This window comes from Myotis davidii, unplaced genomic scaffold, assembly GCF_000327345.1.
Source record: "Myotis davidii unplaced genomic scaffold, ASM32734v1 scaffold370, whole genome shotgun sequence".
NCBI lineage: Eukaryota > Metazoa > Chordata > Mammalia > Chiroptera > Vespertilionidae > Myotis > Myotis davidii.
In genome coordinates this window covers 7,270,853-7,285,900 of record NW_006288615.1, presented here as the reverse complement: position 1 = coordinate 7,285,900, position 15,048 = coordinate 7,270,853, and the positions used below count along the sequence as shown (strand labels likewise).

Sequence of the window (15,048 nt, the reverse complement as noted above, 5' to 3'; positions counted from 1 at the left end):
CGAGTCCCCCCCTTGAGTCCCTCCTCCTCCTCCTCCTCCTCCTCCTCCTCCTCTTTCTCTTCCTCCAGAAGCTGGAATGTTTAGGAACTTTAGTTCCCCATCTTTTGCAGTTTTTGATGTGATTTTTGGAGGGAAATGGGGCACAAAGGTCCGGTCCAGAATCCTGTCCTCTAGTGCCCTGGAGAGCCTTGACCACTAGTGAGGAATGGAGCTTGGCACCTGTTCTGGGTTGCCAGAACTCACCACTAGGGGGCAGCATCGCCTCTGCAGACACAGCTGTAACCTGTTTCTCCTCCTGCAGACCACCCTGGCCCTGCTCCTCCTCCATAGGGCTGCTGGGGCATCTGAAATCCCCACGACCAGCTTCCTGTCCCTCCCTCCTTGTCCCCAAGAGGGTCAAGGAGGCCAGAGGTCTCTGCAGTAGTTTCTCAGCCAGGAAAGCCAATACAGCAAGGTGGGGTGAGACATGAAATGCAGAAGAATAAAGCTTCAACCCTTTTCCACCTTCTTTGGCACCATAGGGGGTGCCCACCTGTTCTCACTGATGACTGCAGTGGGTCCCCAGACCTGCAGGACTCGGGTACCAAGGAGGGGAGTGGTCTGTGGTTCATGAGTCAGACCCGAGTCAGCACGATGGTCTAGAGGAGACTGGGTGGAAACATGTGGCCTTCACACAGCACTCATTCAGGGACCCAGGTGGGCTGTGCACCTTGAACTGCACCTCTTGGCTCAGGGTGATGTGTGGTCACTCAGCCCAAGGGATTTCAGTGTCCCTGTCACCACCCCTTACACCTGGCTCCCAGCACAGTCCCCCTGGATGGCAGAGTACATGGCCTGGCACTGGACATGTTTATAGGAGTTGATCCCTGATAGGAGAAGTTAGAGGGACTTCCCAGGATCCCAGGCGTCCTAACCAGGGCCCCTCGCTCTAGGCAGATGACTGTGGGGGTGTCTATTGGGTGGGCTCCTCTGCTCGAGCTGCTGCGTCGGATTCGGCATGGTGCTGAAAGAGGAGTGAGTGGATCTTTCCTGGGAGCTTATTCTCCTCCACGCTGAGGCTGGGCCATCAATGAGGCAGCCACAGGCCGCTTATAGGCAGCTCCCTCTGCTTTTACCTCCTGCTTCAGCACGGCCTCTAGAGGAGCTGCCCTATTCTGAGTAGTTCCAGATCACCCCAGGGGTTTCAGGAGCAGGAGAAGCTGCTGGCCTGGCTCTGTGCTCAGGAGTGTCACGCTGTCTGGCAGCCCAGGGTGTCCCCAGACCACCACCACCAGGGCCTCTGGCTGTGTTCTGACTCCCAGAAACCACTGTAGTGTAAAATGTCAACTTTAATCTCATCTCATAAACCAACCCCTCCTGCTACAAGATCAAGTAAACATAACTCAACTAAAGAATAGTAATGTTCATGTTAATTTCTGGGGAAATCTGAAAACAGCACTGGAGTCTTGATTTGGGTAATTTCTAAAACAAAGAAAAATACAGATGGAGAGGCATGGATGGAGTTCCAAGGCCGATCTCAGGTTTCTCTGGGCTCCCCAGAAGGTTGCTTCTTTCTGGCACTGGGTAGTGCTCGGGGACGCGGGCCCCAGCCTCCTCTCAGGGAGAACTCAGGAGGCAGCCCCACTGCCCTTGGCAAATCCTCTCTGTTTTCAGTCCAGACCCTGGCACTGGGGAAGTAGAGTAGTAATTTGATGCCAGATCATTTGTGTGACAGTGAAGGTTAAAGCATTGAAGGATGGAATTGTCTTTTTAAACATTTTTCAGTTACAATTAAAGTAAGCCCTCCCTGGAAATTTAAGAAACATTGTATAGGGTGAGGTTTGCTTTGTATTTTGCAATAACCAAATAACTCTCTGCTCCTGCATGTATACAGTTCAGTTTCCTCTGGGTGGTGGTTTTCCCTTGACCCTGAGCCCACTCGGGCAATATGAGTGACCTCTCCCTTGTGTCCCCACAGTGCATCCGAGGACGGAAGGCCACCCTGGAGGAGCTGCAGACTGTGCATTCGGAGGCACACACCCTACTCTACGGCACAAACCCCCTCAACAGGCAGAAACTGGACAGTAAGAAACGTCTAGGTATTCTGAGGCCTTCCTAACTTTACTGCCCGAGGCTGTTTCCAGCCCTGTGCTCACTCAAGGCGGCTCTGTGCCTGGTCACAGGAGGACATCCCATCCTTGGCCCTTGAGGCTATGGCTGAGACAGTGAGTGTCACCCACCAGGCTCTGCCCAGGCAGCCAGGCAGGGAGAGGCCTTCTCTGTAGGGCCTGCATCCAGTTCTAAGGTGAGGTGCTGGAGGAGGAGTTTTTACCCTGTGTATCTAGTGGGGTTCCAAGTCTTGGTTGTGTACAGTGTGGGAACCACTGGTTTCACAGAATCTGAGACAGCAGAGGTTAGATGCTCGAGCTCCCAGCCTGCCACCTGCCCTTGCCTGCAAGGAGCCTGGTCTGAGCCCTGCCCAATGCTCTACTGTCCTGAACCCTGTTCCCCATGATGCCTTGGGAGCCCTGGGGAAAGTTGATGTCAGGGTGTGGACCAAAGATTCCCTCCACTGTCATGGCGTGGGAGCCGTCAGCCTACAGAGGCACTTTTGTTCTCTGCTTTGTTCTTGCTACTTAACTCAGTTTTTCAAAGCTCAGCTCTTGTGGTTTAAGATATGACATAGGAGGTAGAACCATAGTAAAAGTGTGGGGACCATTGGCCAGGAGCAGGGGAGAGAGAGGTTCCTGGTCCCTGTGGAGGAGGATGTGGATGTGGTCTCCGTCACAGGATGTTTGTGACGTAGACTATACATGTACATCATGTATACCCTTCATATGAATGATCCTGCTACTCACCCCAAAAAAGCAACTGTGTCTCTCAGCTCTGGGGGGTGTTTGGGGTGAACAGGGCCCTCATCCCGGAGTCGTGGAGAGGGTCTTAGGCAGAGGGCAGGGAAGTCTGAGCCAAGGTAGGGGACAAAGGCTCCGGAGGGACACATGGCTTGTGGAGGGCTGGAACAGCCGTGGGCAAACTACGGCCCGCGGGCCGGATCCGGCCCGTTTGAAATGAATAAAACTAAAAAAAAAGAGAGACCGTACCCTTTTATGTAATGATGTTTACTTTGAATTTATATTAGTTCACACAAACACTCCATCTATGCTTTTGTTCCGGCCTTCCGGTCCAGTTTAAGAACCCATTGTGGCCCTCGAGTCAAAAAGTTTGCCCACCCATGGAGTGGAAGCTAGAGCTGCGGTGCAGAGAAGGGCGGAGCATGTCCAGAAATGAGCCAGCATTGTAGGGCCAGAGGAAAGGACATCTAGCCTGGGGCCAGGAAGGATTTGGAAGAAAGGAACCTTAAGAAATGAGGACAGTGGACAGTGGGGAGAGGGTAAGTGGCCTCAGCAGGAGGGACTGACCGAGGAGGCTACATGCAGGAGACAGCCACACAGCGTGACCAGCAGTGCCCAGTCCCCGAAGTCTCCAGGATCCTCCAGGAAATGTCACTGCTTCAGCACAGGTCTCGCTGCCTGGAGTGTCTCCTCCTTCTGGGAGAGGGGCCTATGGTCCTGCTGCCACAGCACAAACCAGTAACCCCAACTCCAGCCGCAGGGAGGTCTCTAGTCACAGGGCAGCGTCAAGTGTGTGCAGTTTGTATCCATGATGCTATAAATCACTTTATTTTTTTCTTTTCTGCTAAACTTTGTGTTTTAAAATCTGTTCATGTGGCTGTGAGGACACCTGATTGGTTTCCTTCTCACCACTTGGGATCTATTTTAATCTGAGGGTTGTCCTCACCAGGACATGCCACTGTCGTCAGTCTGAGTGTCCCAGACATAGTAATAGCTGGTGATTATCTCAGGTATTAACTTAACCCTAATTAGGTATTTAAACACGGCTGGGTGGCTTCTCTTCCTCTTCTAATTAAATCCACAAATTCCTGAGTCCCGTGCAAGACCTGTGTAGCGGATATGCAGGGACAGCTTGGCTGGGCTGCAGTGCACTGTGGACTCGAGGGGGCTGGTCGGTCACCCTCCTAGGTGTTCCTGGAAGTCAGGAGGTCATCTTCTGACGGCGGTGACCTGGACAGGGCTGGGGAGGCTTGCTCCTGTGTTCTGGGGCTGGGCAGGCCTTCCCAGATGGCCAACTTCATGCATCATCCAAGTGAACTTCAAACATTTGTCAGTGGGGAGGGGTCTGTCTTTATTCACATTCTAGAAAGATCCCTCTTGTCTGAATGGCTCAGTATATTCCAGCTCCTTTCCCTGTTTACAGCTGCGGGAGGGCTACTGGGGCCTTGGGACTTAACCCAGCGTTAGGGTCATCGGTGAAGCTCTCTGTGGATCCAGGTCAGGTCTGTTCTTGGGACTTAACCCAACATTAGGGCGGCAGTGAGGCTCACCATGGAGCCAGGTCAGATCAGATGACTGAGGTTTGCTCAGACACAGCCTTCAGGAGCATGGGGCTGTGCCACGCAAGGTGCACAAGCTCTGGCTGGAAGCAAAACCCACCTGTGGGTGCCTCTCCTGCCTTAAGGAAGGTCCGGCAAGCCCAGGACCCACTGCCCACCAGGTGCCACCCAGCGTAGGGGGTACAGTTCTATCTTTGAAACTAGGTTGCCCTCAGTTGGGATGTATGATGGTACCCACGCCTTTCAGGAACCTGCAGCACGCTGTGCCCTGTGACCTTGGCCCTCTGACCTTGGCTCTTCTCCTGCAGGCTCGCTGACGTCCATGTTTGTCAGGCTGCCCTGTGGCGGTGTCGGGGTAAGTATTTCTTTAATGTGTAAATAATGTCCTGTTTGTTCTCAGGGTCCCAGTGGTCACAGAAACCGCCGCCTCGCTCTCTGCCGAGTGGATAATGGCTGCCAGGTGTTTTCCATAAACGGGCTGGCAGCCGGGCTGCCCTGCCGCTCACACGTGTGGCTTCAAAGGCCCCGTGAGCCTGTGAGCATTTGATGGCTGGACTCAGGCACCTTCCTGGGGAGGGTCGTCTGGCACCGTGGCTTGCCTTAGGAAACGGGATCGGGTGTGCGGGCTGGTCTCCTAGCTGCAGAGCAAGGTCTGCTCGTCCCTACTCAGGTGGTGAAAATCTTTGTCCCAATGTCCAAACCCAAGCCCCAGTGAAGCTCGGACTGCAGAAGCCTGATGTTTAAGGGCCATTGAAGTTCCAGAAGCTGCCAGCTTGGTGTGGTCACTGCTTGTCCAACTCTGACATGCTTTTAAGCAGATCAGATCAGGTCAGGGAGACACTTATGGGGCCTGGAGTTTTAACGTGAGCACTGAACTAGGTGGACTTTCTGGTATGGGTGTCAGCCTCCCTTGGTTCAGGGAAGGTGGGGTCTCCCCAGCCAAAGCCTCTTGAATAAAGAAGGGGCTCCTGGTCCCCACTCGGAGGAGGGAAGTGGGGGCAGGAACAGAGCTGCAGTTTGAAAGTGAGACCGGGCCTCCTCCTGGCGATCTGCTGGCCACGAGGTCCCCGCGCCCGGGAAATGGCCAAGTGGACAACAAAGCTGTCGGGCTGAAACTGCGCAGCGGCAGGGTGTGCGTGTAATTACAGAGCTCAGGGTGAAGCCCAAGGTCTGGATTCTGTTATGGAAATGAAACAAAATTGTTTTCTTCCTGAGTCTTTACAAAAATCGCTGCTTTGAAAATTATCCCGTCAGAAAGCGAATCAGCGGCATTTATTCATCCACCACCAAGCCCTCCTAGAGTTGTTTTATTCTGAATTATAAGTAGGCTGCAATCTCTTAATTCGGGGCAAATTTCTGGCCAGACTTGAAAAGGTTTGGATTCGCACAGCCCTGCAGCTAGCACGGGGCAAGGGAGGACTTATAATTTACAAATGAAAGTTGAGTGGGACCTTGAGCTGGGTGCCCCTCCCCAGTGTGAGTCCAGACCTGACCGCAGGCTGACCAGAGCCCAGCTCACACCCAGGCACAAGAGGCCCCCAAGCTCGGGGACAAAAGTCCCAGCACATGGACTGGTAGAGGGGAGCCTGTGGGATAATTAGGAGTGAACCACAGGGTGTCTCTTTCCATTGTTTCCATAATTACCTGTGTTGCTGGTGCAGCACAGTCCTCCTGGGCCTCAGCGTCTCCTTCCAGCACCAGGGTCCAGCCGACCTTAGGAGCCCAAGTGTGGGTGGGAACATCAGGAAACAGTGAGAGAGGCTGCTCACTTTAAGTTAGCATCTAGGCGTATAACTATTCTTCCTTAACTGTATTACATAGAGGCTAAGGTGATTTACCTCTTCTCAACCCAGTAAAAGAAACTGCTTTGCTCACCTCCTGGTTATTACAGGTTTTCCTTAGTGAGGACTTGGTGAATGCCCCCCTGGCGGGCCCTGGTGCTGAGTCCCGTGCCTGTGCTCTGCACTCCTAAAGGGCCGCCTCGTCTGTCCACCCCAGTCTGTGGAAAGTCTTCTGCATCCACTCTGTTCTTTGCGTGCAGTGGGTCCTGCCCTGAATTAACAGGCACATTGCTGCCTCGCTCTAAGCAGGGTCGCCTCCTGACGGGGCCATTTGTCCAGGCTGCACTCCCTCCCCAGGACCTCATGCTTCTGGAACTCGGGGCTGAGGCTGACCATTCCAGGCTTATCCACAGTCTAGTGGCCAGCAGCTGGAGGGCCAGCCCTGAAGTAGTGAAAGGTCCTGGTATCCCACTGTGGGGCTGGGGGCTGTTGTTGGCTCTGGGTAGGATGGTATAGGACCCAGGGTGAGCAGGGGGAGAGCAGGGACCTTCAAAGTACATGGTGTGTGAGTTCACTCCCTCCCCATACTGTGTTACTTGGCCCTAAAGCCCAAATCTTCACCTGTAGAGAGAAATAACCTGAATGGTTTTGCCCAAACTGCCTTCGGTCCTCAGAGGAGCAGCCTTGGGGCTGGCCTGCCCATGAAAGTGTCATCCTCCTGAAGGCACAGGCAGCGGTTGGCCACCCCCACTGGCTGTCGGTCAAGGGCTGTCACCTTTGATTTTAGTGAGGTGTTTCTGCAGCCAGGACTGGGTGCAGATGGTTGTGTGAACGGACCATCCGAGGACAGCAGAGCAGTGTGCCCTAGCACGGAAGCCGGGCTTTGGAAGTTGAATATCAAAGCTGGGAGAGTTGGGGAAGCGCACAGCATTCCTTTGACATTTGGAAACTATTTAGAGAACATAGAAGTTCGGTCATTGGGAAGAATTACCCTCGAGAAGTAGCACTCATCAGGCAGTGGCTCAAACCCCTCAGAAATGTACTTTATTTTAAATCATCTGGCTTTGAAGATACAGCTTCAAGGCTTCCTTGAAAGAAGTTCATCCACCGCATGAATAGTCAGTGTCGTAATCAGGTGGGCAAGAGCCTGTGCATCAGAACACACCTGCCAGGAGGGGCAGGCACAGTTTTGGCAGCAACATCTCAGTAGTGTGCAGCTGCCTGGGCCTCTGTCTCAGGAGTCCCAAAGCATTCAGCGCTCAGAGGAGATGAATTTGGAGAGGAGGGTTCTCATATAGACTTGCAGACACTATATTAAAGATAAACAATCATGTTACTGCACAACTTCTCAGAATCTTTGCAGGGCTGTGTCCCAAAACAGGACATGCAGTGTGTGTGGCCAAGGCACATGTGGATGGGGCACAGCGTCCAGGGGCTTTGTGCTTAATCCTGTCCCACTCTCCCCCTGTTCTACAAGGAGACACTCTTCACAAAACTGAGGCCTGTCTCTGTCTCCTTCTCTCCCAGCCTTAAAAAATCTAATAGGCCTCAATAAATAAACCAATACACACAAAGAAATTCCTGACATGTCTGCACACAGTGGCCATGAACAGGCTGACATGCCATCACCTGGGCAGAGCGTGGTGCACAGTCCACCAGGATATTCCGGGAGACCTTCACTCCCCTCACCCCCACTCCATGCCTCCATTCCTATAGAACTTATCAAGTATTTGGTGCTTCTAATTAAGTTCTGCACAAAATAAGGCCATAATTTGGAAAGACCTCTAATTCTTCTCACATATCATTTTGCTAATTGTTAGTTTAACTCGACTGCAGTTGTAGTAAAAACAAACAGGAACTGATCAGGCAACCTTGACATCTGTACTCAGCTTTGAATGTGTCGGAGCAGCTGAGAATACAGTGACACTCCAGCAAGGGCAAACCCAGACACACTGGTGTTGGTGCAGTCACTGTTCTTTTCTTGCTTAGTATTTTTGGCATGCCTCTGAAAAGCGGTAAGGTGTGTTCTGTAATTGGTGAGGAAGAGACAGGCTCTGGTACAAGAGCCCACGGCAAGGTCTCACTGTTGAGTGTTGTTTCCACAGGTGGACAGTGACACCATATGGAACGAGGTGCACTCATCCGGGGCAGCCCGCCTGGCTGTGGGCTGCGTGGTGGAGCTTGTCTTCAAGGTGGCCACAGGGGAGCTGAAGGTCAGTGAGCATGTGGCAGAGATGGGGTCCTAGCAGGAAACCGGCCTGGACATTTCCGGGAGAGGGGGAGAAAACAGCCACTGCGACTCCCCCTCTAGATCGATACAATGAGGCACAAAGGGGGCACCCTGTCCTGTCAACAGCTGTGAATCAAGAGGAACATTTCCTACATCTGTATAAACAATTACCTAGCTGTCCTCAAAGGTATGGGTCCTCAAGCACTTTATAGTCTTAGAAAGTATTGGAGCTCCCCAAAAACTCTTGTGTGTGTAAGTTGTGTCATCAGCATGGACCATATTAGAGATGAAGCTGAGAAAGTTTAAAAACATTTATAAATATCTGTATGGCTCAGTAGGTCAGCTGGGTTCTCATAGCTACTTCTGTGTGCTCTCTGGTGACATGCTATTTTGGTTGAAGTACATGAAGAAAGTCAGCCTCACACAGACACGGAATTGGGGAAAGGGGGTATTTCAGTAGCTTTTTAAAGTAATTGTGGATATTCTTTGATGCCGCACCAAAATTCAGCAAGTGGAAGTCTCTTGAATTTAGTTGCAATGTGGCACCTGAAACAGTCAGTGAGCTGTAATTCTTACATAAAAATCCATTGGCCTGTCTTGCACATTGAATAGATCCCGTGTCTACACGTGACCTGTGTAACACTGGTCATTTGGAAATATGGGCTCATTGGATGATGCATGTCTTTCCAGCCTTGCCCATCTCACTGCATAGTCAACACTCAGGACTGTCTTCTGAGTGCCAGGAGGAGTGGTCAATCCAGGTTCCTGAACATTGGCTCATTTTCACTGAACACTCAGATCTTAGCACGAAGGCTACCACTGAGTGCACTTTCCCTGAGGACAGCTCACTTGGTTTATTTTTGAGGAAGTGCTATTCACTGCTTTTGAGGAAAACTGGTGCTCCTGCGGGGAGCAGCCAGGCTCAGGTCAGCGGCAGAACTGCTCACACAGCCTCACGCTTCTCGACATGGGACAGGAGTGTGTTCAGGGTCGAGAGTTGATGACATTGATAAGTTTACTGCTTCATTGAAAACGTTTTGCCTTTTCCCCTGCAAATGTGTGGCAAAAGTCGTACTGCAGGTGGGTGCCTGAGTTCCTGCTATGACATTCTCAGTGGGCCCACCAGTGCATCCACACAGTGGCCAGCACGGTAGGAAAGGTTAAGGTCATTATGACAGCTGCCCCTGGAGGGGCACGGGGTACCCAGGGTCTGTGGTCTGCACTCTTAACACCACTGCACAGAGTCTGTGTGCAGGGAGATGGGTCTGTCTACTGAGTGTATAGACTGACCACACAGCTTCCTGTTGCTGGTGAGACCAAGAGATGTTCGTGGAGACTGTTTTTATAGTGTATACATTCTGTTCAGTGCACACATCCTATACAGTGTATACATCCTGTGCAGTGTATACATTGTACATTGTACAGCAGCTACAGAGTCTTTAAAGTAGATGGTTTTTTAAAGCCTACCTAACCTAGAGGTTCTAACAGAAGGCAGGGTTGTGCAGCTCCCAGCTTCTGAGATATTTCTCCCAGGTGCTGATGGGCTTGTTTTCCACGTGGCCCACTCCCCTGTATACTGAGCTGCAGTGATAATGACAGACCTTCATGTCAAGGCCAAACTGGGACATGACATCTGCCCCACAGCGAGCCCCTTCTATTTCATCTACATCCAGGGACCCCGTCAGGTTGCTTCCTGGAGAGTCCTGCACTAAGGGTTCTCTCCAGCCCTCCCAGAATCGCACACTGAGCAGTGTCCACCCTGGCCAGCAGGCCAGCAAAGGTAGAAAGTCAGGGATAACTTTCCCTTAGTAACCACAATCGCCTGTAGACTAGCCATCTCAGCAATGCTGCAGTCAGCCCTTTATCCTGTTCCTATCTATGCCCTGGGTTCCGCATAAATCCACATCCTCGAGTGTCCTCTGAGTCTGCTAACCATTCAGTTTGTATGATTTTCTCACTGACGTGAAACCAATCTTTCCTCCCTATTTTCCCCCACATGTCTCGTATTGTGTGTAGAATGGCTTTGCCGTGGTCCGCCCTCCAGGACATCACGCAGAGGAGAGCACGCCCATGTAAGTAGACACATGGGCCCTGCAGGTGGGGGAGGGGCTGGTGTCTGACTCCTTAAAGGACTAAAGTTGCCACCTGCCAAACCTCCTGTGATGTGGAATGTGCTTGCATGTCTTCCACACCAAGTGTCTCCAATCTAGCATGAGTGACTAACCGAGCAGCTCTGTAGTCAAAGGTCGACTTTGCTGATGGTTGTGATGAAAAGGTGAATCGGAGAATGGAAAGGAAGGAAAGGAACCCACAGAATTAGTCTAGACAAGTCAGTTGTTAAGTGTGCTGCAAAAAATTGGGAGAGAAAGCTCACATTGTATAGATGAGTCCATGTGGCCCGTCCTTGTTACTGAGCATTCAGGGTCAAACCCTCCACTTGTTTTCAGTATGACCTCTCAGGTAACTGCTTACAGTATGGTGATGATGAAGCTGAAGGCTCTGGGTTATGACCTCACGGCCCGCTCCCTGGACTTTGTTCTGGGTTCGGATTCCCCTGACTGTGCGCCTCTGAGGCGGTGGCTGAGGTGGTGCATGTGATGTATGGATTGTCCAATCCATCGTGTTCATGGAGAGTCAGTGACTGGTGCACACTCACCTGGGGCAAGGTCACAAGGACTCACTTAGCCTCAGGTGTTGTGCAGAGTGCCTCTGCTGCCTGCAAGGTGAGGTGCCCTCTCACTGGGCTAGGAAACCACCCCAGTGAACACGGTGGCCTCCCCTGGCCAGGAGACAGCCCAGGTGAGTTAGGAGGAGGTGATGTTGGGGCTGTGCCTTGAAGAATGAGTCGTGGTATGTCACCTGGCAGACAGCACTGTCAGGTGGAGCCAGGAAGGGCAGGGAGGGCAACACCCTCATAAAGCCACTAGACCACAGTGGGACCACAGACTAATCCGTGATACCCAAAGGACCTCCTGTCATTTCAAATCCGGAGTAAGGGAGTCAGAGCAGAGTTTCAGAAGGAATCATCTTTGTGTAGGAAGAAGGAGGTGGATGTGGATTGGAGTATTTGCAGCCTCACCTGAGAAGTCGCTGGCTGCCCCATGGCCCAGAGCACTCACTCCAGGCCACCTGGGAGCAGGGCCTTGTCTCAGTGCTCAGAGTGACTTCTAGCTTGAATCTCAGTGTTGGATATTCTGAGTAGTAAACCCAAATGACTGCAGTGGGTGACAGAGGTGTTTTCAGTGCAGTTTCTCTGCTGTGCACCGAGCTGTAGCCACATATCCTAGGGGGCGGCTCCCAGACTGCCGCCTGGATTCCAGCAGCAAAACAGCAGGCCACCCGGTTCTGTGGAAATTCCACAAAAACAGATTTAGACTGAGAAGACTTTCATTTTTACCTGGATCACTTTCTTAGCTTTTCTTGCTCTCTTGAATAAGACTCTGGAATTACAGTCAGTCAGTGGGGTGCCTGTATACATCATTGTCGTATGTCTTAGAACGTGGAAAGATTGGCAGTGAGCAACTAAACTAGGTCACACGTCTGTGTTCTGTGGCCCATGGTGTCTCTTGAGAGGCCAGTAAGAGCGAGATGTTGGTACAAAATGAAATGGATTTTCTTACAGGGAGCCTGGCCATCTGCACACAGGAGACTGGTCTGTCAATCATAAGCATCAAGTAAGGTTCTCAAACTGCTTGATTAGAAACTGTACATTCACCAGACCCTCTTAAACTCTTGATGGTTCTTTTGCAAAGTTACGTAAAAACTGATCTAGCTCTGGGCAGTGTGGCTCGGTTGGGCGTCATCTGTGCACTGAATGGTGGCCCTTTTGATTCCTGGGCAGGGCACTTACCCAGGTTGTGGGTTCGCTCCCCAGTATGGGGCGTGCAGGAGGCAGCTCATGGATGTTTACCTCTCTCATCTATTGTTTCTCCCTCTCTCTTCCTCTCTCTCTAAAAAATCTTAACAAAAAAAAAACAACAAACAAAACAAAACCTGATCCAATCCTATATTTTTTCTCCGTTTCTCCTGATTCTCACCTGCAGGGGTTTCTGCTACTTCAACTCCGTGGCTGTTGCAGCCAGGCTTCTCCAACAGAGACTGAATGTGAGCAAGACGCTCATAGTGGACTGGGTAAGGGGCCTCCTTCACCAGGCCAGGGCTGGGGGAGCTGTGATTCTCGCAGGAAGACTGTCCTGTGTAGAGGGAGAAGGAAAGCATTTCTGCCTCCTGAGACATCTAGATTTGGGGACCTTAGCTTCTGGAAACTATCTCAAAGATTAGGAAAATAAAAGCCCAGACCTGTTACGGATTTATTTCACAACTTCAATAGATGATCCTGCCGATAATTGGGTTCCCAAAATGCCTAGAAATGTGCCAGTGGTTAGGGGAAACTCTGGCAAAACCTCGCTGAGAAGCAGGTTTAGGAGGAGATGGTGCAGCCTGCACCAGGTGCCTCCGTCTGAGAGCACAGGCCGCACTCTCCCCTGGACCAGTGTGCAGCTTCCCTTGTGAGAAAGCGCCCTTCTTGCCTTGGCACCGGCACCGGAGACCCAGTTTGTGCTGCTTTACGTTCCTTCCCCATTCCCTGTAGGAAGTGCCACTTCTCATAATCCCAGTGCCCCAAAGGGCAAGCTGTAGTTAGAAACGCTGTGACCTCTGAACTCCACAATCAGGGTCATGGGTTCTGGTACTAGAAGTGGATAGTCAAGGTGTTACCTTAATTCTTTGGGCGGGGAGGGGAGTAAAGGGTATTCTCTTGGGTATTTATGATTAATTTTATAAAATTTTCAGGAAAAAAGTTAGGTACACCAGGTAGGAGTATGACTTATAATGCAAAGTCCTGTCACTTTAGATAAGAAAAACCAAAACATAACTCAGGATACCCGGCAAGCTCCCAGATGTGGGCATTGGTCACAGAGATCCAGGAGCACTTAGGTGGCTGAGGTCGCGTGACTTATGTGGCCTCAGTGAAAACAGAGTCACTGGCTGCAGTGTGCCTGGCGCCTATGTCCCTGAGCCCTTAGTTGCTCCTAAACGGAATAACTAGAAATGCTGGGGAGGCGACAGGTGCCATGTGATTTAGAACAGCTCAGCCGTGTGATCAGCGCAGGCATGGCTGTAGCAGTTAGCAAAAGTTGGTGACCTGTGCAGAACCTTCAGGGAACCTCACTGAGGCATGTGCTGCTGTGTCCCACAGGGTACAGGTGGTGTGCACCTGCCGCCTGTCTGCATAGCATCAGCGGTTCCTGGTGGCTGGGACTGCGTGTTTGTTTCTCACAACTCCTTTTGTACTGTGGTCCCGTGTTTTCTGTAATGAGCACAGATGACTTTTATAAAGAAGGATACTAAGCAGTTCTCTGGTATTCCCAATCACGGACATGCAAGCAGCCCCTCATGTGCACACTGTGTGAAGCAGGCCCCTTCTCGGTGGCCTCGTGGTCCTGGCCAAGGAAGTGGGGCCTAGGGCCTGGTGGAAGCCTGGCCACCCATTGTGATTAGGAGAAGTCGTTTGTCAGTTTAGTTTGGGACCTGGGCCCACAGTGCTGGGTGCCTTATGCACCTGCCACTCAGCCTGTGGGGTAGGCCTGCCCCGTGTTCCCGCTCCTCCCATCCCCACCCCCACCGCTTACCCCAGCATCAGGCACAGAGCTGACACTTCGCATGTGCTCGAACATCAGCAGCCATGGTCAGAGGAGGGAGGAAGTGGCTCACTTTTCACAAACACAGCCAAGCAAGAAATTAGTCAAATGATCTGGAAAACTAGCCTCCAGGCAGGGTTGAAACACCAGCCTTTTGTTGCCAAAAGCCTGCAGTCTATTCTGGTGCTAAGAATTCGGGCACAGTCCTGGGACCCTTCCTTCTGGTCCCTGGGGCCCTTTGACTGAGTCCGGGGGCAGGGGGCTGGCATCCCTGTGAAGTTAGTGGCCTGGCTGCGCTGCTGGGGCACTGAGCCTAGGAGATATCCTGGCATGGCCCAGATTGAGTCCGCTCTCCCTGTTCTCAGGATGTGCACCATGGAAATGGGACCCAGCAGGCCTTCTACAGCGACCCCAATGTCCTCTACATCTCACTGCACCGCTACGACGACGGCAACTTCTTCCCAGGCAGTGGGGCGCCTGACGAGGTACTCGGGGCCTCCTGTAGGTGTGCAGGACTTTGGGAGGAGGTCAAGGCAGGGCTACCCTGGAGACAGAGTGGACATCTGCACAGCAGAAGCAAGGGCTACCCACTCATGGAAACCCCAAAAGGTGACTTGAGGCAGACATTGGCCTGAATTCCATCCCGTATGTGCACAGCAGCCTGACTTTTGTCTGATGTGTAAGTGAAGGCCTGGAGACCGTTTCCCATTCCAGTCTAGGCCGACAGAGGTGTTCCTGAGCAGGAAGCAGGGTGCCCTTCTTCCTCCAGGAATGGCTGCTATGCGGGCCATGCTCTTGTCCAGTCCCTCGGGCAGGCTGACTGTGCTCTGATTTCACCTGTGGTGCCAGACAGTGGGCCCCAGGACGACAGGCTCAGAGCCTTCATGACACCCTCAGCTCCAGCCAAGCCTGTGGAGGCCCCAGCAGTGGGGAATCCCACCCTAGGAAACAGCTGCTCCACCTCCAGATCTTATTTCCCGGAAGGAAGTTGAAAGGGCAGCTCGTCTG

General features: G+C 52.1%; 1 protein-coding gene across 11 annotated transcripts in view; it reads left to right on the top strand.

The window, feature by feature from the left end:
- HDAC4 (histone deacetylase 4) overlaps positions 1-15,048 on the top strand; it is a 201,353-nt gene that overhangs the window by 163,299 nt on the left and 23,006 nt on the right. For 9 of the 11 annotated variants that reach the window (XM_015561928.1, XM_015561929.1, XM_015561923.1 and 6 more), the window contains 6 exons: positions 1,958-2,078; positions 4,699-4,745; positions 8,277-8,384; positions 10,418-10,473; positions 12,445-12,532; positions 14,406-14,525. In XM_015561928.1, the coding sequence (XP_015417414.1) occupies positions 1,958-2,078; positions 4,699-4,745; positions 8,277-8,384; positions 10,418-10,473; positions 12,445-12,532; positions 14,406-14,525 (540 nt within the window). The remainder of the gene's footprint in view (positions 1-1,957; positions 2,079-4,698; positions 4,746-8,276; positions 8,385-10,417; positions 10,474-12,444; positions 12,533-14,405; positions 14,526-15,048) is intronic. The other 2 variants (XM_006760506.2, XM_015561927.1) reach the window with 1 other exon arrangement.